This window comes from Heterodontus francisci, chromosome 5 (assembly GCF_036365525.1).
Source record: "Heterodontus francisci isolate sHetFra1 chromosome 5, sHetFra1.hap1, whole genome shotgun sequence".
NCBI classification, from domain to species: domain Eukaryota; kingdom Metazoa; phylum Chordata; class Chondrichthyes; order Heterodontiformes; family Heterodontidae; genus Heterodontus; species Heterodontus francisci.
Genome location: NC_090375.1, coordinates 174672259 through 174694161, shown reverse-complemented (window position 1 = coordinate 174694161; position 21903 = coordinate 174672259). Strand labels below are relative to the sequence as shown.

General features: G+C 44.9%; 1 protein-coding gene across 1 annotated transcript in view; it reads left to right on the top strand.

Annotated features, from left to right (window-relative positions):
• The window catches only part of rnf19a (ring finger protein 19A, RBR E3 ubiquitin protein ligase), a 247116-nt gene that overhangs the window by 89553 nt on the left and 135660 nt on the right, over positions 1-21903 (top strand). The window contains 2 exon segments of the mRNA XM_068032374.1: positions 5622-5698; positions 13416-13423. Coding sequence (XP_067888475.1) covers positions 5622-5698; positions 13416-13423 — 85 coding nt within the window.

Genomic DNA, 21903 nt, shown 5'->3' with positions numbered 1-21903 from the left:
AGACAATATCAATGCTACAGAGAACCTGGAACCTTGAGTGAACTATGGGACAAACTGTGTATCTTAATTTAATGAGATTTAAGGATTGAAAAATAAACAGCGGAAGGACTGAGAAGGAGGACGAATGCAATGTCAAATTAGGTACAGAAAGAGAGGGAAAGAAAGATTCGATTGAGAGAGAGAAAATAAATAGAAATGTGAAGTAAGAATAAAAATGTAAAATTTAGCATTTTAAAAATCTCCAATTCCCAACCTGAAGGAATAAGACTCCACACTTTCTAATTGTTCATTTTCTGGGCAAGAGAAGTTGTTTGTTGGTCATTAATAATTATCTCATTGTTAAAAGGATACTTGAGTTACTAATTACTGGACTTTCTGTTATGAGTTTACTGGGCAATTAATGTGAAATGCAAAAAGTTCATGAAACTCTCAAGGGGGTTAAGGATGCAATGCCATTTACAGGAAGCTAACAGTGGAGTGGCGCAAATCGTCCAGCAACTTGTGATTCACAATTCATGAGGTATTTCTTCCTTGCTATAAGTTGCGGGCCGATTTGCACATGAATAATGGCATGTGTTTTTCACACAGTGGCATAGTGGTAATGTCACTGGACTAGTAATCCAGAGGCCTGGGGTAATGCCCTAGGGGCACAGGTTCAAATCCTACCATGGCAATTGGTGGAATTTAAATTCAATTAATAAAAAGCTGGGATTGAAAGCTATTCTCAGTAATGGTATCATGAAACTATCACTGATTGTCATAAAAATCCATCTCGTTCACTAATGTCCTTTAGGGAAGGAAATCTGCTGTCCTTACCTGGTCTGGCCTACATGTGACTCCAGGCCCACACCAATATGGTGGACTCTTAATTGCCCTCTGAAATGGCCTAGCAAGCCACTCAATTGTCAAGGGCAATTAGGGATGGACAACAAATGCTGGCCTTGCCAGTGACGCCTACCTCCCAGGAAAGAATTTAACAAAGTAATAGGAGCAATGTCCCAACGTCCTAACTAGGAGTAATTCTATAATATGCTGACACTCGCCTTGCAACTACAACCATTTGTACAATCAGGTTCCCCCGTAAGGGTCACTTTTAACAGACCTCCCTTTCTCCTTGGACTTTGATTTGGACTTCACAAGTCAAAAGCAGCCAGCATATACTGATCTGAACCAAACCAAGAGATCACTCAAAGGGCAGTATGCTTGATGTTTGGGGCACGTTGTCCTAAACTCAGCTCAGCACCTACATTCCTAAACCACTGCCTGGACTCAGACTCAATAGCCCAGTGTTGATGCTGATGTTCTCTTTTGTATCCCATTTCTCCTTTTCAAATATTTATCCCAGTCTCTCTTAATTGATGATCAAGTCTCTTTCTCAGTAAGCACTTGTGATGAGCCGTCCCATGGTCTAGTAACTTCAACAGTCTTCCTTTTCCCTTCCTCCTTGGTTCTTCAATCAGAATCTTCAGTCTCCCTCCCCTTGTTCCCCATTTGCGCACCAATAGAAACCATCTTTCACTATTTGCCTACAATAAGGTCCCTAAATTTCACTCGTGCTTTTACTAGTTGCTCCTTTCTCTGTGTTTGCTCCAATGCACCACGTTGCTGCAGTTGCTCCCAGCTCTACAAAACCTGCTGGGCCCCTTGCTCACCCCATTCCCCTGTCTCCCCCTGTTCCCTCGAGTCCCTTTCCTCCTGTTTCCTGTTCTTCACCCACTGCCCCCCACTATCCCCCACCCCTCTGTTTCCCCTCTTCCCCACCCCCCCCTCTTCTCCCGCTCCTCTTCTCCCGCTCCGATTCCCCCCCCTCCGATTCCCCCCCCTCCGATTCCCCCCCCTCCGATTCCCCCCCTCCGATTCCCCCCCCCTCCGATTCCCCCCCCTCCGATTTCCCCCCCCTCCGATTTCCCCCCCCTCCGATTTCCCCCCCCTCCGATTCCCCCCCCCTCCGATTCCCCCCCCCTCCGATTCCCCCCCCCTCCGATTTCCCCCCCCTCCGATTTCCCCCCCCTCCGATTTCCCCCCCCCTCCGATTTCCCCCCCCTCCGATTTCCCCCTCGTCCTTCCCCCCCCCTCGTCCTTCCCCCCCCTCGTCCTTCCCCCCCCCCTCGTCCTTCCCCCCCCCCCTCGTCCTTCCCCCCCCCCTCGTCCTTCCCCCCCCTCGTCCTTCCCCCCCCTCGTCCTTCCCCCCCCCCCTCGTCCTTCCCCCCCCCCCTCGTCCTTCCCCCCCCCCCTCGTCCTTCCCCCCCCCTCGTCCTTCCCCCCCCCTCGTCCTTCCCCCCCCCTCGTCCTTCCCCCCCCTCGTCCTTCCCCCCCCCCTCGTCCTCCCCCCCCCTCGTCCTCCCCCCCCCTCGTCCTTCCCCCCCCCCTCGTCCTTCCCCCCCCCCTCGTCCTTCCCCCCCCCCTCGTCCTTCCCCCCCCCTCGTCCTTCCCCCCCCCCTCGTCCTTCCCCCCCCCCTCGTCCTTCCCCCCCCCCTCGTCCTTCCCCCCCCCCTCGTCCTTCCCCCCCCCTCGTCCTTCCCCCCCCCCTCGTCCTTCCCCCCCCCCCTCGTCCTTCCCCCCCCTCGTCCTTCCCCCCCCTCGTCCTTCCCCCCCCCCCTCGTCCTTCCCCCCCCCCCTCGTCCTTCCCCCCCCCCCTCGTCCTTCCCCCCCCCCCTCGTCCTTCCCCCCCCCCCTCGTCCTTCCCCCCCCCCCTCGTCCTTCCCCCCCCCCCTCGTCCTTCCCCCCCCCCCTCGTCCTTCCCCCCCCCCCTCGTCCTTCCCCCCCCCCTCGTCCTTCCCCCCCCCCTCGTCCTTCCCCCCCCCCCTCGTCCTTCCCCCCCCCCTCGTCCTTCCCCCCCCCCTCGTCCTTCCCCCCCCCTCGTCCTTCCCCCCCCCCACCTCGTCTTCTCCCCCCCCTTCTCCTCCCTCCGCTCTTATCCCGCCACCCCTCTCATCTTCCACCCCTCTCTCTCCTACTCTGCTGCCTGCAAAAGAATACTAGATGTTTCTCCACCAGCTAGGCAGGGGCTGACTCTCTGCGATTCATGTGTGGAGGGAAGGTGAAGGAGGTTAATATCACCGAGCTGGAGGTTTCTCTGTGGCAGCAGCTACCAACATCTCACAACTTGGGGGGAAGGGTAGGGGGAAGAAAAGGGTGGGGGCTACCTCAGCAAGAAATTTAAAGGACAAACTTCTCTCTAACAGTTTCTGGGGGAATCATGTTCCATTCTGGAATACTCCCGAACATCCGGGAGGGCTAGTGACTCTGGCACAAAGAGGGAATTGAACTTTGGGGCCTTTCTTGCCTGTAAAGCTCAACTAAAACCCAATCTTGCACTTTTTAGAATATTATACCACAGAAACAAGGCAGTTGGCAAATCAAGTCCGCGCCTACATTTTCCTTATGAGTCACCCAGTCTAATCTGCTCGGTGCTCGTTTCCTTTAATATTCCTTTTTCAAGCAACAATCTAATTTATTTTTAAAATAACTTATAAATGTTGCTTCAACAATGGTTTGTGACAGAGAAATTCACATTCTAACCGTTCTCTTTCTTTCTCTCTCTATCAACCTCCCCTTTTAATTCTTTTTGTGATCATATCAAACCTGTGCCTTGTCATTAACCATGTGGCTGAAACAATAAATTACTATTGACCTTATCGTAATTGTGAAGACCATCATCCTATCATCCTTACCCTTCTCTGCCCTGACTTCTCTAGTATCGCTTCATAAGTGTAACCTATCATCCCTGGTATTTTCCTGTTGATGCTGTGTTACACATTTCCATTGGTTTTATATCCTATCTACAAATGCATTTATCTATTTAGGATTAAAGAGTGCACTTTCTTTCGACATTTTGAATTTAATGGGAGGTTTTTAATCACCCCAAACTTTGTTTTTGTTTTTATTTAAATGTTTTAATATTCAAGGTGAACGGAAACCGTACATAATGCGTCAATTATTGTACTTTATTTATCAAAAAATGGAAATGAAACTTGCTTTCTTCATATATGCACCTCACAACTGTTTCTTTATAACTCACGAAGCCCTATTAGAAACTGTAAACATTTAAGAGGAATTGTAGGTTTAGCTTCTGGTATGTACACATTTCACAACAATTACAAATTGCAGCACACTTCAACTTTCTTGTATCTCCCCACTTAAATAAGAGTGCTAACTCGAATGATTTCCTCAGAGTGCTGTGAGTAGCTGCTATCGGTTCCTTTTTTTTTAATGGAAGTTTATGCTTAACATGCAACAACAGCAGATGGAGCGCTGGGCAGATCCACAGCTAAATTCATCAGTCCCACACTTGCAGTGTTCAGGCAGCAGATCACCAAACTTCAGAAGCAACTCTAAGCATTTAACTGCTTCAGGAGGTCAATAAGGAGATACTCGTTTTTAGCTGACACCACAATGTATCACTGACCGCCATTTGGCTTGTTCAGCTGATTTTCACTGCTCCCTTAGCTCATTGAAAGACTCTGAAACAGAAATAACATTGTTGAACCCTTTTTGGCCGATGACTCTGTTAATAATTACCCAGAATGCTCAAAAGAAAGATTTTGATTTTCATTCATCCCTAATGAATCTAGGCCTAAAGCCTCACTAGTGCCGCTTGTTGTAATTTTTCTGCTTACAAAAGTGAGGGATTAATTGATGAGAGATACAGCACTGAAACAGGCCCTTCGGCCCACCGAGTCTATGCTGAACATCAACCACCCATTTATACTAATCCTACATTCCTACCAAACATCCCCACCTGTCCCTATATTTCCCTACCACCTACCTATACTAGTGACAATTTATAATGGCCAATTTACCTATCAACCTGCAAGTCTTTTGGCTTGTGGGAGGAAACCGGAGCACCCGGAGAAAACCCACGCAGACACAGGGAGAACTTGCAAACATCCACATAGGCAGTACCCAGAATCGAACCCGGGTCCCTAGAACTGTGAGGCTGCAGTGCTAACCACTGCGCCACTGTGCCGCCTTGATGCTAGGGATGGAACACTCTTCCAATAAGCATCAGTGTTGAGTTACAGCACAGGCCATGTTTGGAACTGGCTTTAGACCACCTGAGGGATTTTCATACAAAACATTGGCAATTGGCACCTTTAACCCAGAGCTAGATTCTAAACTAGGTCTCAGAAGTGAAACTTCTAATGATAAGCAAGGGGATGAAAGGTAGGCGAGAATGTGGAGTCAAGGTTACAATCAGACCAGCCAGTATCTTATTAAATGGAGGAGCAGGCTTGAGGGGCCAAGTGGCCGCCTTCTGCTGCTAATTCATATGTTCATATGTACATCACTGAACCACCAATCCCCTTTACCAAAACTTTATATCAGTTCCTTAGATTTCTGTATGGTGGATGTACTTGGACACCCTACATATTTATTTTGTCAACTGTTGCCAAAGGTGAAATGATGGCTTCAATACTCAGACATTTACACTCTGTTAACTTTTATATGTCTATTTATAAACTACATTCTAAACAAAAACCCTGATGTCATAGCATAATCTTTAAAAACCCGCTGTGGGCTATTCTGGATTAGAACTTGTCTCTTGAGTTAATTAAATGTAGTAACTTGTCCTGTCAAGGTATTAAAATTAATTGGTGAATTTGACTTGCATTCTACAGCAGATTGAAAATGCAGCATCAGAATTTAGGACAACGCCCTGGAATTCTTTGACTGCCCTGGTGAGTATATGCTCAGAGTCATACTTGTAGGTGGAAGTGGAGGAAAATATTTTATTATTTATCATAACCTATATTCTCTATCAGTCCCTGCTCCTGAATAAGCTCACGTCTGAAGAATTGAGGTACTCTCACCTGTGTAACTGTGTGTCACCTTCAGGAGAGATGATTGGGAAGGGTTGAAAGATGCATGAGCTGATTAATTTGTTTATTAACTTTGGATGCATTCAATTACAAGGAAGTAACTTCTAAACAATTCACTTCTAAATGCAGCCACCTTCAAAGATTTGTGTACATACACCTCCAGGTGTCTTTGTTCCTGCACTCCCTTTAAAATTGTACCATTGAGTTTATATTGCCACTTCTCATCTTCCTACCTTCTCTGCATTCAAAATTTCAGCTGCCACATGTCTGCCCATTTCACCAGTGCGTCTGTGTCCTACTGAAGTCTGTTGCTGTCAACAATCAGAATGGTAGTATAGTGGTAATGTTACTGGACTAGTAATCCAGAGGCTTGGACTAAGGCTTTGGAGCCACAAGTTCAAATCCCACCATGACAGCTGGTGGAATTTAAATTCAATTAATAAATATGGATTAAAAAGCTAGTGGCGACCATGAAACTACTTGATGTTAAAAACCCTTTAGGGAAGGAAATTTGCTGCCCTGACCTGCCCTGCCTTACATGTGACCCAGGACCTACAGCAATGTGGTTGACTCTTAATTGTCCTCTGATATGGCCTAGCAAGCCATTCAGTTGTGTCAACACTCAGTCGTATCAAACCACAACAGAAAAATCAATTAAGAATAAAACTGGATGGACCGTCAGAAACAGCAAAGGAACACCCTGCCCAGTCAACCCTGCAAAGTCCTTCTCGCAAACATCTGCTGACTTGTGCTAAAATTGAGCGAGCTATTCCACAGACTAGTCAAGCAACAGCCTGACACAGTCATACTCACGAAACGTACCTTACAGCCAATGTCTCAGACTCCTCCATTACCATCCTGTCCTGTCCACCAGAGGTGGCGGCACAGTGGTATACAGTCAAGAGGGAGTGCCCCTAGCAATCCTCAACATTGATTCCGGATGCCATGAAGTCTCATGGCATCAGCCCAAACATGGGCAGGGAAACCTCTTGCTGGTTACCACGTACCGCCCTCCCTCAGCTGATGAATCTGTACTTCTCCATGTTGCACACCATTTGGAAGAAGCACTGAGGGTATCAAGGGCACAAAATATACTCCAGGTGGGGGACTTCAATGTTCATCTCCAAAAATGGCTCCGTAGCACCATTACTGGCCGAGTCCTCAACGACGTATCTACCAGACTGGGCCTGCAGCGGATGGTGAGTGAACCAACAAGAGGGAAAACCCTACTTGACCTCACCCTCACCAATCTACCTGTCATAGATGCATCTGTCCATGACGGTATTGGTAGGAGTGACCACCGCACAGTCCTTGTGGAGATAAAGACCTGTCTTAACACTGAAGATTCCCTCCATCGTGTTGTGTGGCATCTACCACTGGACTAAATGGGCTAGATTCAGAACAGATCTAGCAGCTCAAAGCTAGGCATCCATGAGGTGCTGTGGGCTTTTAGCAGCAGCAGCAGAACTGCATTCAACCGGCAGCTCACCACCACCTTTTCAAGGGCAATTAGGGATGGGCAACAAATGCTGGCATTGTCAGTGACCTCCTATCCCATCAACAAATAAAAAAAGAACCACAATCTGTAACCTCATGGTCCAGCATATTCCTCATTTTACCATTACCATCAAGCTGGGGGACTAACCCTGGTTCATTGAGGAATGCATGAGAGCATGCCAGAAGCAGCACCAGGCATACCTAAAGAGGAGGTGCAAACCTGGTGAAACCACAACCCAGGACTACTAGTGTGCCAAACAATGGAAGCAGATGTGATAGACAAAGCTAAGTGATCCCACAGCAAATGGATCAATCAAAGCTCTGCAGTCCTGCCACATCCAGCTGTGAATGGTGGTGGACAATTAAACATCTAACTGGAGAAGGAAGCTCCACAAACGTCCCCATCCTCAATTAGCAAATCAGTGTTAAATACAAGGCTGAAGCATTTGTGACCATCTTCAGCCAAAAGTGCTGAGTGGATGATCCATTTTAGCCTCCTCCTGACGTGCCCAGCAACACAAATGCCAGTCTTCAGCCAATTTGATCTACTCTACCTGATATCAAGAAACAGCGGAAGGCACTAACTAGACTTAGCAAAGGCCATGGGCCCTGACAACATTCCGGCAATAGTACTGAAGACTTGTGCTTCAGAACTAGCCGTGCCCCTAGCCAAGCTGTTCCAGTACAGCTACAACACTGGCATCTACTCTACAATGTGGAAAATTGCCCAGGTATGTCCTGTATACAAAAAGCAGGACAAATCCAACTTGACCCATTACTGCTCCATCAGTCTACTCTCAATCATCAGCAAACTGAGGGATCATCAACAGTGCTATCAAGTGGCACTTACTTGGTAATAACCAGCTCACTGACGATCAGTTTGGATTCCACCAGGACCACTCAGCTCCAGACCTAGTTACAGCCTTGGTCCAAACATGGACAAAAGAGCTGAATTCCACAGGTGAGGTGAGAGTGACTGCCCTTGACATCAAGGCAGCATTTGACTGTGTGTGTCATCAAGGATCCCTAGCAAAATTGAAGTCATTGGGAATCAGAGAACCACTGGTTGGAGTCATACCTAGAACAAAGGAAGATGATTGTGGTTGTTGGAGGCCAATCATCTCAGTTCCAGGAGGTCCTGGACAAAATTCAGGCTTGGGCTGATAAATGGCAAGTAACGTTCATGTCACACAAGTGCCAGGCAGTGACCATCTCCAACAAAAGAGAATCAAACCATTTCTCTTTAACGTTGAACAACATTACTGTCGCTGAATCCTCCACCATCAACACCCTGGGGGGTTACCATTGACCAGAAACTTAACTTGGCCAGCGATATGACTACTATGGCTACAAGAGCAGGTCAGAGGCTGGGAATCCTGCGGTGAGTAACTCATCTCCTGACTCCCCAAAGCCTGTCCACCATCTACACGGCACAAGTCAGGAGTGTGATGGAATACTTTCCACTTGCCTGGATGGGTGCCGCTCCAACAACACTCAGGAAGCTCGACACCATCCAGGACAAAGCAGCCCGCTTCATTAGCACCCTGTCCACAATCTTAAACATTCACTCCCTTCACCATCGGTGCACAGTGGCAACAGTGTGTACCATCTACAAGATGCACTGCAGCAACTTGCCAAGCCTCCTTCAACAACACCTTCCAAACCTGCAAACTCTACCACCTAGAAGGACAAGGACAGCAGGTGCATGAGAACACCACCAGCTTTAAGTTCCTCTCAAAGGCACACACCATCCTGACTTGGAACTATATCACTTCACTGTTGCTGTGTTTAAAAAAAAAACCTGGAATGTCCTCCGTAACAGCACTGTGGTGTACCTACACCACATGGACTGTAACGGTTCAAGAAGGCAGCTCAGCACCACCTTCTCAAACGCAATTCGGTATGGGCAACAATTATGGTTTTGACAGCGACACATGCATCCCATGAACGAATAATAAAAAGTGTATTTATATAGCACTTTTAAAGCAGTAACATCTCAAGGCACTTCAGTCTAATAAAGGACCATTCATCACTACTCTCTGCTCCTTAGCTAATTTTATATCCACACTGCTGCTGTCCCTTTTATTCTCATGGGCTTTAATTTTGCTAAGTCTATTGTGTGGTGCTTTGCCAAATACCTTTTGAAAGTCCACGTACACAATATCAACCACACTGCCCTCATTAGTTCTCTCCATTACTTCCTCAAAGAACTGAAAGAAGTTAGTTAAACACCATTTTCCTTTAACAAGTCTGTGTTGATTTTCCTTTATTAGCACATAATTTTCCAGATGCCATTTAATTTTGTCCCGTATTATTGTGTTTCCCCACCACCGACTTTAGGCTGACGAGTTTGTAGTTGCCGGGCTCACTTATTTTCCCCAGGCCACCAAACAGTAGTGGTAATGTAGGGCATGGTATAAGTCAGGAAATTAGCGGTGCATGTACAAGGGTAATACAGTAATCATGGGGGATTTCAATCTACATATAGACTGGGTAAACCTAATTAGCACTAATGCTGTGGAGGACAAATTCCTGGAATGTATATGAGATGGTTTTCTAGCACAGTATGTTGAGTAACCAACTAGAGAATGGGCTATTTTAGATCTAGTATTGTGTGATGAGAAAAGGCTAATTAATCTTGTAAAGGAGTCTTTTGTGAAAAATAACCATAATATGTTAGAATTTTACTTTATGTTTGAAAGTGATGTAGTTTAATCCGAAACTAGGGTCTTAAATCTAAACAAAGGAAACTACAGAGGTATGAGGGGCAAGTTGGCTGTGGTAGATTGGGAAATTACATTAGAAGGTAGGACGGTAGACAGGCAATGGCTAGCATTTAAAGAATTAATATATGGTTTGCAACAAACTTACATTCCTGTGAGGCATAAAAACCCAGCAAGAAAAGTAATCCAACCATGGCTAATAAGAACAATTTAAGATTGTATTGGATAAAAGAAAGAGGCTTATAAAGTTGCCAAATAAGTAGTGAGCCTGAAGATTGGGAGAATTTTAGAATTCAGCAAAGGAGGACCAAGAAACTGATAAAGAAAGAGAAAATAGAACATGAAAGTAAACTAGCGAGAAACATAAAAATGGACTACAAAAGATTCTATAGGTATGTAAAAAGGATAAGATTAACAAAGACAAATGTGGGCCCATTACAGGAAGAGAAGGGACTTCTTAGTGGGGAATAAGGAAATGGCAGAGAAGCTAAACAAATACTTTGGGGGGAATTTAATGCTGGCAGTGGGGGTCTCGACGTCTGGGGAAACCGATGCAGAGATCCCTATGTTGCCTCTTTTCCTGAAGGCCTGTTGAATTTGGTGCCAGTCAGACTTAAGTGGACAGTGGTGGGTATTCCATATGATTTAGGATCCTGTCACCGGAGGTCCTGGCCTTGCAGAGCTGCCAGCCAATCAGAGGCTGATAGCTGTAACGACACCAAGGAATGGCGCTAGAACCAGGCTTAAGGTAGGCCAGGATGGGAGGAGTCTTGCGGGATGGGGTTGGTGGGGGGGGGAGTGGGATCAGCAACAAGGGTAGGGGGGTGGCCCTCGTGCTGTAATTTTGCTTACTAACCTCCTGTGTGGGACCTTATCAAAAGCCTTCTGGAAATCCAAATACACTATATCCACTGGTTCGCCCGTTCAGACAATAAGTGCCTTTGAACAAGGGACACCCCCCCACCACCCCCTCGCGCCCCACCCAATCATCCGTCCAGGCTCCTAGAACCAAGAAGCAGCCTGCACAGTTTTTTCTACCATGCTTCCCATGCGGCGACAGGTAATTGGAGCCGCGGTGGGAAGAAGCCCTTAATTGGGTGTTAATTGTTCAGTTAAGGGCCTCAATTGGCAGTGGGGCATGAAGGCCATTCACAGGCCTTTACGCCCTGTACTAAATTGCAGAGGAGGTGGGATGGTGGTGACAACCCCCCATCCCTCCACTCCACCCCGCCACCATCCCACCCAATTTTATGTTCTCCCTACCTCCAAACCTGCCGCAGGGGAGAACATAAAATTCCACCCTTGTGTCCATCTTCAGGGAGGGAGATACAAAAATCTCCCAGAAATACTAGAGAACTAAGGGACTGGGGCAAATGAGAAACTGAAAGAAATTAGTATGAGTACAAAACTAGTACTGGAGAAATTAATGGATTAGAAAGTTGATAAATCCTTTGGACATGATGCTCAAATTCCAGAGTGTTGAAAGAGGTGGCTGTAGAGATAGTGGATGCATTAGTGGTCATCTTTCACAATTCTATAGATTCTGGAGCAGTTCCTGAAGATTGAAAGGTAGCAAATGTAACCCCACTATTTAACAAAGAAGGGAGAGAAAAAACGGGGAACTTACAGACCTATCAGCCTGACATCAGTGGTAGGGAAAATGCTACAATCTATTATAAAGGATGTAATAACAGGACACTTAGAAAATAATGGTAGGATTGGGCAGAGTCAACGTGGATTTATGAAAGGGAAATCATGCTTGACAAACCTGTTGGAGTTTATTGAAGATGTAACTATTTATTTTTTATTTTATTTAGAGATACAGCACTGAAACAGGCCCTTCGGCCCACCGAGTCTGTGCCGACCATCAACCACCCATTTATACTAATCTTATACTGATTCCATATTCCTATGACATCCCCATCTGTCCCTATATTTCCCTACCACCTACCTATACTAGGGACAATTTATAATGGCCAATTTACCTATTAACCTGCAAGTCTTTGGCATGTGGGAGGAAACCGGAGCACCCGGAGGAAACCCACGCAGACACAGGGAGAACTTGCAAACTCCACACAAGCAGTACCCAGAATTGAACCCGGGTCGCTGGAGCTGTGAGGCTGCGGTGCTAACCACTGTGCCGCCCTACAGAATAGCAGAATAGATAAGGGGGAACCAGTGGATATAATGTATTTGAATTTTCAGAAGGTTTTTGATAACGTTAGTTTTGATAACACAGGTTAGTGAGCAAAATTAGAGCACATAGGATTAGGGATAATATACTGGTCTGGATTGAGAATTGGTCAACGAACTAAAAACAGAGAGTAGGAATAAACGGGTCATTTTCAGGTTTACAGGCTGTACCTTTTGGGTTACCGCAAGGATCAGTGCTTGGGCCCCAGCTATTCACAATCTATATAAATGATTTGGATGTGAGGACCAAATGTAATATCTCCAAGTTTGCTGATGACACAAAACTAGGTGGAGTGTGAGTCGTGAGGAGGATGCAAAGAGGCTGCAAGGGGATTGAGACCGGCTAAGTGAGTGGGCAAGAACATGGCAGATGGAATATCATGTGGAAAAATGTGAAGTTATCCACTTTGGTAGGAAAAAACAGAAATGCAGAGTATTTCTTAAATGGTGAGAGACTGGGATGTGTTGATGTCCAAAGGGACCCAAGTGTCCTTGTTCATAAGTCATTGAAAGCCAACATGCAGGTGCAGCATGCAATTAGGAAGACAAATTGTATGTTGTCATTTATTATAAGAGGATTTGAGTACAGGAGTATGAAGTCTTGCCTCAATAGTATAGAGCCTTTTTGAGAGCACAGCTCGAGTATTGTGTCTCCTTATCTAGGGAAGGATATACTTGCCATAGAGGGAGTGCAACTGAGGTACACCAGACTGATTCCTGGGATGGTGGGATTTTCCAATGAGGAGAGATTGAGGAACTTTTGTTTTATGGAATGTGGGCGTCGCTGGCTGGGACACCATTTATTGCCTATCCCTAATTGCCCTTGAGAAAGTGGTGGTGAGCTGCCTTCTTGAACCACTGCAGTCCATGCGGGGTAGGTACACCCACAGTGCTGTTAGGAAGCGTGTTCCAGGATTTTGACCCAACGACGGTAAAGGAACAGTGATATAGTTCCAAGTCAGGATGGCATGTGGCTTGGACAGGAACTTGCAGGTGGTGGTGTTCCCATGCATCTGCTGTCCTTGTCCTTCCAGGTGGCAGAGGTCTAAGGACCCTTGGTGCATTGCTGCATCTTGTAGATGGTACACACTGCTGCCTCTGTGCATTGGTGGTGGAAGGAATGAATGTTTGTGGATGGGGTGCCAATCAAGTGGGCTGCTTTGTGCTGGATGGTGTCGAGCTTCTTGAGTGTTGTTGAAGCTGCACCCATCCAGGCAAGTGGAGAGTATTCTATCACACTCCTGAAATGTACCTTGTAGATGGTGGACAGGCTTTGGGGAGTCAGGAGGTGAGTTACTTGCCACAGGATTCCTAACCTCTGACCTGCTCTTGTAGCCACAGTATTTATATGGCTACTCCATACTTCAGTTTCTGGTCAATGGTAATCCCCAGGATGTTGATAGTGGGGGATTTAGCGATCATAATGCCATTGAATGTCAAGGGAGTTGGTTAGATTCTCTCTCGTTTGAGATCGTCAATGCCCGGCACTTGTGTGGCGCAAATGTTACTTGCAACTTATCAGCCCAAGCCTGGATATTGTCCAGGTCTTGCTGCATTTCTACACGGACTGCTTCAGTATCTGAGGAGTCACAAATGGTGCTGAACATTGTGCAATCATCAGCGAACATCCCCACTTCTGACCTTATGATTGAAGGAAGGTCATTGATGAAGCAGCTGAAGATGGTTGGGTCTAGGACATTACCCTGAGGAACTCCTGCAGTGATGTCCTGGAGCCAAGATGATTGACCTCCAACACAACCATCTTCCTTTGTACTGGGTATGACTCCAACCAGCGGGGAGTTTTCTCCCTGATTCCCATTGACTCCAGTTTTGCTAGGGCTCCTTGATGCCATACTCAGTCAAATGTTGCCTTGATGTCAAGGGCAGTCACTCTCATCTCACCTCTTGAGTTCAGCTGTTTTGAACCAAGGCTGTAATGAGGTCAGGAGCTGAGTGGCCCTGGCAGAACCCAAACTGAGCGTCACTGAGCAGGTTATTGCTAAGCAAGTGCCGCTTGATAGCACTGTCGACGACGCCTTCCATCACTTTACTGATGATCGAGAGTAGACTGATTAGGCGGTAATTTGGCCGGGTTGGATTTGTCCTGCTTTTTGTGTACAGGCAATATCTGGGCAATTTTCCACATTGCCGGGTAGATGCCAGTGTTGTAGCTGTATTGGAACAGCTTGGCTAGGGCTGCAGCAGGTTTTGGAGCACAGGTCTTCAGTACTATTGTTGGAAAGTTGTCAGGGCCCATAGCCTTTGCAGTATCCAGTGCCTTCAGTTGGAGTGAATGGAATTGATGTGATGCTGGGGACGTCAGGAGGAGGCCAATTGGACCTGTATTCTCTCGAGTTTAGCAGAATGAGGGGTGATCTCATTGAAGCATACAAAAATCTTACAGGGCTCGGCAGGGTAGATGGAGGAAGGATGTTTTTCCCTGGCTGGGGGAGGGGTGTCTAGAACCAGGGGACACAGTCTCATAATAAGAGGTAGGCCATTTAGGATTGAGATGAGGAGGAATTTCTTCACTTGGAGGATGGTGAATCTTTGGAATTCTGTACTCCAGAGGGCTGTGGAGGCTCAGTCATTGAGTTTGTTCAAGACAGAAATTGATAAATTTCTAGATATTAGATATCAAGGGATCTGGGGATGGTGTGAAAATGGTGTTGAGATAGAAGATCAGCCATGATCTAATTGAATGGCGGAGCAGGCCTGAGGGGCCAAATGGCCTACTCCTGCTCCTATTTCCTATGTTCCTATGCTCATCCGTCTCTTTTTAATGGGGGCGTATTATTTGCAATCCTCCAAGTCCTTTGGCACCACCTTCATATCTGAGGAGCATTGGATGATTGTGACCAGAGTCTCTGCAATTTCCACCCTTATTTCCTTCAGTAATCTAGTTAGCAATTCATCCAGCCTGGGTGTCTTTTCTATTTTGAGGACAACCAATCTTTTAAGTATATCCTCTTTATTTTTTTTCCTATCTGATATTGCTACTACCTCCTCCTTTTACTGCCATTTTGGCAGCATCCTCTTCTCTGGTAAAGACATATGCAAAGTACTCATTTAGTACCTCCACCATGCCCTCTGCTTCCACAATTTATACTGCATACATTCCCATCAAGAGAGACCTATGATATTGACCAAGATATGTGTGTGGTATTTGATGATGATTAAAGCCGAGCTAATTTGTAAACATTCTTCTTCTTTGGCCTCTTTATCTCGAGAGACAATGGATAAGCACCTGGAGGTGGTCAGTGGTTTGTGAAGCAGCGCCTGGAGTGGCTATAAAGGCCAATTCTAGAGTGACAGGCTCTTCCACAGGTGCTGCAGAGAAATTTGTTTGTCGGGGCTGTTACACAGTTGGCTCTCCCCTTGCGCCTCTGTCTTTTTTCCTGCCAACTACTAAGTCTCTTCGACTCGCCACACTTTAGCCCCGTCTTTATGGCTGCCCGCCAGCTCTGGCGAACGCTGGCAACAGACTCCCACGATCAATGTCTCAGGATTTCATGTCGCGTTTGCAGATGTCTTTAAAGCGGAGACATGGACGGCCAATGGGTCTGATACCAGTGGCGAGCTCGCTGTACAATGTGTCTTTGGGGATCCTGCCATCTTCCATGCGGCTCACATGGTCAAGCCATGTAAACATAATCAGAATGCTAATTTAACCAAAATGTACGTACTTGCCATTTTTAAAGTTAAAGCACAATAAAAGCGCAAGTTCTGTATTCCTGCTTGTCAGTAAATGGATTGGTGTACAGGGTGACTCCCCCACCCATCTATTGTTGCACGTGTGATTCTACTATCCCCATTCCTGCTCTAGATTTACACCTTTTTTAAAGACACTGTACAGACTTAGCATTCACTGTAATGGTTGGTACATTATTCCAATACTTAACAGTCCTATGAGAGTCGAATTCTATTCTCAGCTTTCAGTTAGCTTGTGGCCAATGTCAGTTCAGTTTAATTGTAAAATCACTTAATAGATTCTGCTTTACCTATTCCATTGTTTAAAAAAAAATCTAAACCCTACTTCGCATTATGTTTGTTTTGGGCAAAGAATAATCTTAGTTACCTTCATTTGTTCTCAGAATGCAGTGCTCCAATTCCATGAACAGGGTCTTCCTTGGTGCAAAGCTTGAGATAAATTCAGTATCTCATTTCCCAGGGACCTGGGTTCGATTCCAGGTACTGCCTGTGTGGAGTTTGCAAGTTCTCCCTGTGTCTGTGTGGGTTTTCTCCGGGTGCTCCGGTTTCCTCCCACAAGCCAAAAGACTTGCAGGTTGATAGGTAAATTGGCCATTATAAATTGTCACTAGTATAGGTAGGTGGTAGGGAAATATAGGGACAGGTGGGGATGTTTGGTAGGAATGTGGGATTAGTGTAGGATTAGTATAAATGGGTGGTTGATGTTCGGCACAGACTCGGTGGGCCGAAGGGCCTGTTTCAGTGCTGTATCTCTAATCTAATCCCATCAATTATGCTCTGCTTCAGATCTGATTACTAAAAGGAAACCAGGCCACATCAGCTCTGAGGGTTAAGTCTGTCGCATGGGAAGTTAGAGCCAAAAGGTGGAATATATCAAACCATTGCCACAGAATAAATATGAATCCTAATGATGTCATTTATAAAGTTTCTAGACTTCAGTGCTTGTCAAATAGGTGGTACACAAGTTTTGAACAAAAGTTATTTTCATCATGTACCTTTGTTGAGGGTTTTCTATTTTGTAAAAATTTGCTATTTAGTGGAACTGGTATTTTGTATAATAAAAGAAATGAAGGGTTCATGACCTATTTTAAATTCATGTAATCCTGTTCATTCTTCTAGAGGAAACATTCCGGAGTTGTGCTACAGAAAAAGTTATTCAAGAAATGAAAACACAGAGCAAGCACACTTGAATAAATTGCTGATGAGGAATTGTGACCACAGTCAAAGCCTTTAAGAACAACTTTAAACACGTTTGTTTGCACAATAGCCGATCTGGGTTGATTACACTTCTCGACAGTCTCTTCAAACGTTAAGGGAGTGTAAATTGTACATTGTCTGCTCTCTTTATTTAATAGCAGAGGATGTTTTTGGAGGTTTCATTCCTCTCAGGGAACGGGTTATTTTAAGCCATGTAAATTGGGTTAGGTTAGGTCTGGGCTACTTTGACTTTTCTGTGTCTAAATACACATTGAGGATTTCTGCGCAATGGATTTTTCTGCAAAGTAGATGCAATCCCTATGGATTAAGGGTAAATGTCACTGTGGACGCAGAGGGCATAGGTTTTTCACCACTTTCATAGGTTGGGAGTAACCAAATGCTAGCACTGCTATGTTGTATTGGTTGTAGTTTTACTATTTGAATGAGCTCTATCTAGAGTCTGACTGCCTTATACTCATTAATCTACGATGTGTACAAAGTGAAAGATGTTTCCAGGAAATCTGTCTTTCAGGTTATTATTGTTTTATTTTAAAGTTTAATTTAAACCTTTCGATTTGGAAAAATGTTTTGTACATCAGTCCCTAATAGGTCTCCAAGCCGAAACACATAAGCAATACTCACAGTTGACTTGGCGAAGAGTTCAGCCATTGGAGAGGAATAAATCTACTTTCATAATCTTGGTTTGACTATTTTAATTCCCTTTGTGTGGTAAGTATTGTCACAGATGCAGAAATTAGGACCAGATGATAGCAGCACAGGCAAATCTTTAGTGTTTTTGCACTTTAAACCTAATTGCGCTATGGACATATTGGATGCATCTCCATGAAATTCCTCTCCCCAGTTTAAAAAGAACTAATAAGCCTATAGTTATTGTTTGTGATGTTACTGTGATACAAGTAATAAAGAAATATAAATGAGGGTGGGCCTATGCACTTGAGCACATGGTATTACAATCGGAGGAATAAGCAACAGTTTAAGGGTGTTCAAGTTAATTGGATTGTCCATTTCCTGTCATTCAAAAAGTTCTGATTTCTTCACTGGAGTTTGCTCAAACCTGTATTATGAAGGTGCCAATACCTGACTAGATATTCAAGTATTCAGTTACAAATTAACTCTATTAGTATAAAAGATTAGAAATTAGCAGAACATTTTAAGATATTTTGGATTGCATATGAATTCCATGGAGGTGAACCATGGTTAAGCTGCTCTCACTGTCAGCAATATAGTATTTAATGGTGTACAGTTTTTTTTTACCGATCAAGATTTATTGAGTCGTTTGGAATATCATTTGACTGCTGGAATGTTAAAGCTCACACACTGTTCACTTTGCGTTACTTAGTGATCTGCTTTATTGCATAACTTTTCAATACAAAGGATAAAAAAAACTCCCACAGTGTTACAGTAATAAACAGTCTTGTATTCAAAAGAAACAATGAATTTTGTACATCATTAATAAATTATAACCTGATTTCCTCTGCCCCACCACTGTTTCCATTCTCCCTGCACCCTTCCTTATTCCCAAAGCCAAAGTTTCTACCTTATTGCTTTCCTCAGAGTGGCTGTATTCCTGTCGTTAAATTGATATTTTTAATTGTTCCAAGTCTCCCTCAAACATTCATTGACTTTCGCTCTTCCATTGTTTAGCTATTTTCTATTTGTTTCACAGATGTGGTTCCAAATAGTTTGCTTTAATTTTGTCAGTTTTCTCTCCAAAAGTACCATTCTTGTTGTTCAAGTCCTTACAATGAGTGCTGACCGTTTATTCCACTATGGGGCATCATAATTGAGGCCGATCCTGTCCTCATGTGAGATCCAAGCATGCTCTGACACTCGGGTCACTGGATAGCGATCACAAGTGGGAACCATGACTGATTTCCCTCCTCTTTGTGCCTTCCCACTCTATCCATTACAGGCCAACAGTAGTACTCCTACTTCCATGGCAGCTGAGATCTTTTTCCCTAAATGAAATCCCCATCAACATTAGATAAGTCATACATCTGCAAAAGAATAATCTTCATAAAAGACTACCCCTCTTCCCACCCTCCCCACTTCCCAGTACAAGATGGGTACAAGTTTGGAGTACCTTGTCTCCTCTCTGAACTCTGACTCTGCCTGTTTTTGTTTGAATGTATAGAGAAAGAGAGAACAAACATGCATTGATATCGTACCTTTCACATACTTGGGATATTCCAAAGTGCTTCTTAGCCAATTAAGTTTTTCTAAAGTGTAATCAAAGATGTATAATTGTATATAAACCATGCTACATCAAGAGGTACGTAGGGGAAAGGTTATATGGTGCAGTCGGTATCTTAAGGAGGTTGTTAAAAAACCTTGTGTGTTGTTTGAGATTGAGGTGGGTTGGCGGATACTCCAGTTAGGTGCTTTGCTTCCATTTTTTTATGTTAGTATGAATATCCAGAAGGAATTGGGATTATGTAAATTGAATATTGTGCACATTAGATTTTGTGCTACTTCTGCCCTAAACTAAAGCCACGAGGGTATTCGGTGGTGAACTGTGTGATTTTAGCATTCTTCCTCAGACTTCCATGTGAGTATCAATATTTATACTTTGATCATTTACTGTAACAGGACTAATATTCAGGCTACAATAACATTCAACTACTTGGTACTTTCTTTAGAGGGGAAATAGTTCGAGTTAAAGTAAAGATTTACAATGTTAACAATCTGAGTCCACATGCTAAAGAAAAGCGTATGTGGCTGACTGATTCTGTTTACATTTGGAGGCACTCGATGTTAATAATAGCTGCATGCCAGCGATTCCAGGACACTCGCCGTTCAAATCCACTTGATTTGCCAGAAATTAAAATTTTATGTATATGCCTTTTTCCTGAGTCGTAGGTTACACTGTTGCGAGGAGGAGCTGCAGTTTTAGAGGGAGGGTGTCACATTTTTTACATGAAAGGTCTGGCATGGAATTTGTTTTAATTCGTTCACTAATGTTCAGTCCCAGGTATTTCACAGCATTAAGATAGCTTGGTTATCGTTTATTCTGCTTGTTGGGGCTTAGCCCAATAGATACCACAGGGTGATTTTCAACAAGAAGAAAAAATTATATTTATATTGCACCTTAAATATAGTAAAGCATACCAAAGCACTTCATGGGAATGTAATAAAACAAAATTTGACAGATACATAAGTAGACATTAAGGCAGTTGATCAAAAGCTTGGTCAAAGAGGTAGGTTTTAATCTTAAAGGAGGGAGGAGAGAATTCCAGAGCTAAGGGACTTGGCAGCTGAAGGCATGGCCTCCAGAAGTGGAGCGATTTAGAATGAAGGATGCCTAAGAGGAAATAATTAGATAAGCGCAGATATCTGAGTGTTGTGGGCTGGAGGAAATTGCAGAGATAGGGAGCGGTGAGGCCATGGAAGGATTTGAAAATGAGAATGAGAATTTTACAATCAAAGGCATCATTTAACCAGGAGCCAATGTGGGTCAGCGAGTGCAGGGTTTATGGGTGAACAGGACTTGATGTTAGAATGTCACAGGCAGTAGAATTTTGGATGACCTCAAATTTACAGAGGGTGGAACGTGGGAGGTCGGTCAGGAGTCCATTGGAATGGTCAGGTCTAGAGATAACTAAGGCATGGTTGAACGTTTCAGCATCAGATGAGCTGAGGCAGGGGCAAAGTCAGGCAATGTTATGATGGTGGAAATAGGCGCTTGAAGGAGGATGTCCTGCCTCATTGAGCTGCCAGCCAACCATCGGGCCGGCGGCTGAGTCCCAGCAGCGCCACCGGGAGCTGTGGTCACTGCTGGGACTGCAGCCCAGCCAAGGACATGGAGCCAGGACTGAAGGAAAGTAAGGGTTGCCTCGCGTGGGAATTGGTCACGACCCGACGAGGCAAGGGTGGTCGTTTGGTGGGGAAGAGGGGCGTCTCGGGTCCTGAGGGTGGTGGAAGGGGGGCGTCTCAGGTCCTGAGGGTGGTTGGGGAAGCTGGGGCAGCCCTCAATCGGGCACCCCCCCCCTCCCCCCCGGGTGTGCCGAGAGGCCACCAGGTATCACTGGGTGGCCTCTCACGTCTACCGGATGCCCGCTTGCCATAGGTAAAATACCCATGGAGGTGGGCAATGACCCTTAAGTGGCCACTTAAGGGCCTTAATTGGCCTGGCGCGGGCGACCCATTTCTATGTTCTCTGTCTTGAATATACTCTGAGCATCCACAGCCCTCTGGAGTAGAGAATTCCAAAGATTCCCAACTCCTGTGAGTCAAGAAATTTCTCCCCATCTCAATTCTGAATGGCCTTATTCTGAGAATATGAGCCCTAGTCCTAGACTTCCCAGCCAGTCAGTCCTTGGGTGTTTCATTGCCTGTGCAGGGGTGGTCCTTATAACCACCAATTCCTGATTTGTTCAGTGAATGGTTAATCTTGTCTACAATTTTTAAAAATGTGGTTATGTATTCTTCTGCTTCCTGCCCCAAAATGTGGCTGTAGTCAATTTACTCTAAGGAGCTTGAAGCTTCGAAGAGTAGCATTGCAAAGAGTGACCCTCATGCATTCTAAAAGTTGTAATCTGCTACCTAGTGCAACCCATGAATCAAGTCCCAGATAACCGAAAGAGGGGCAAAACAACAGAGAGAAATGTCATCGGAGGGATTTCAAACAGAAAATGCAACTGTCTAAGTTTAATATTTTGGTTGTGAATTGCCAAGATATTTATTTCTCAAAAAACATTCTTTTTATTACAACTTTTCTTGGGTACCTCACATGGGTACAG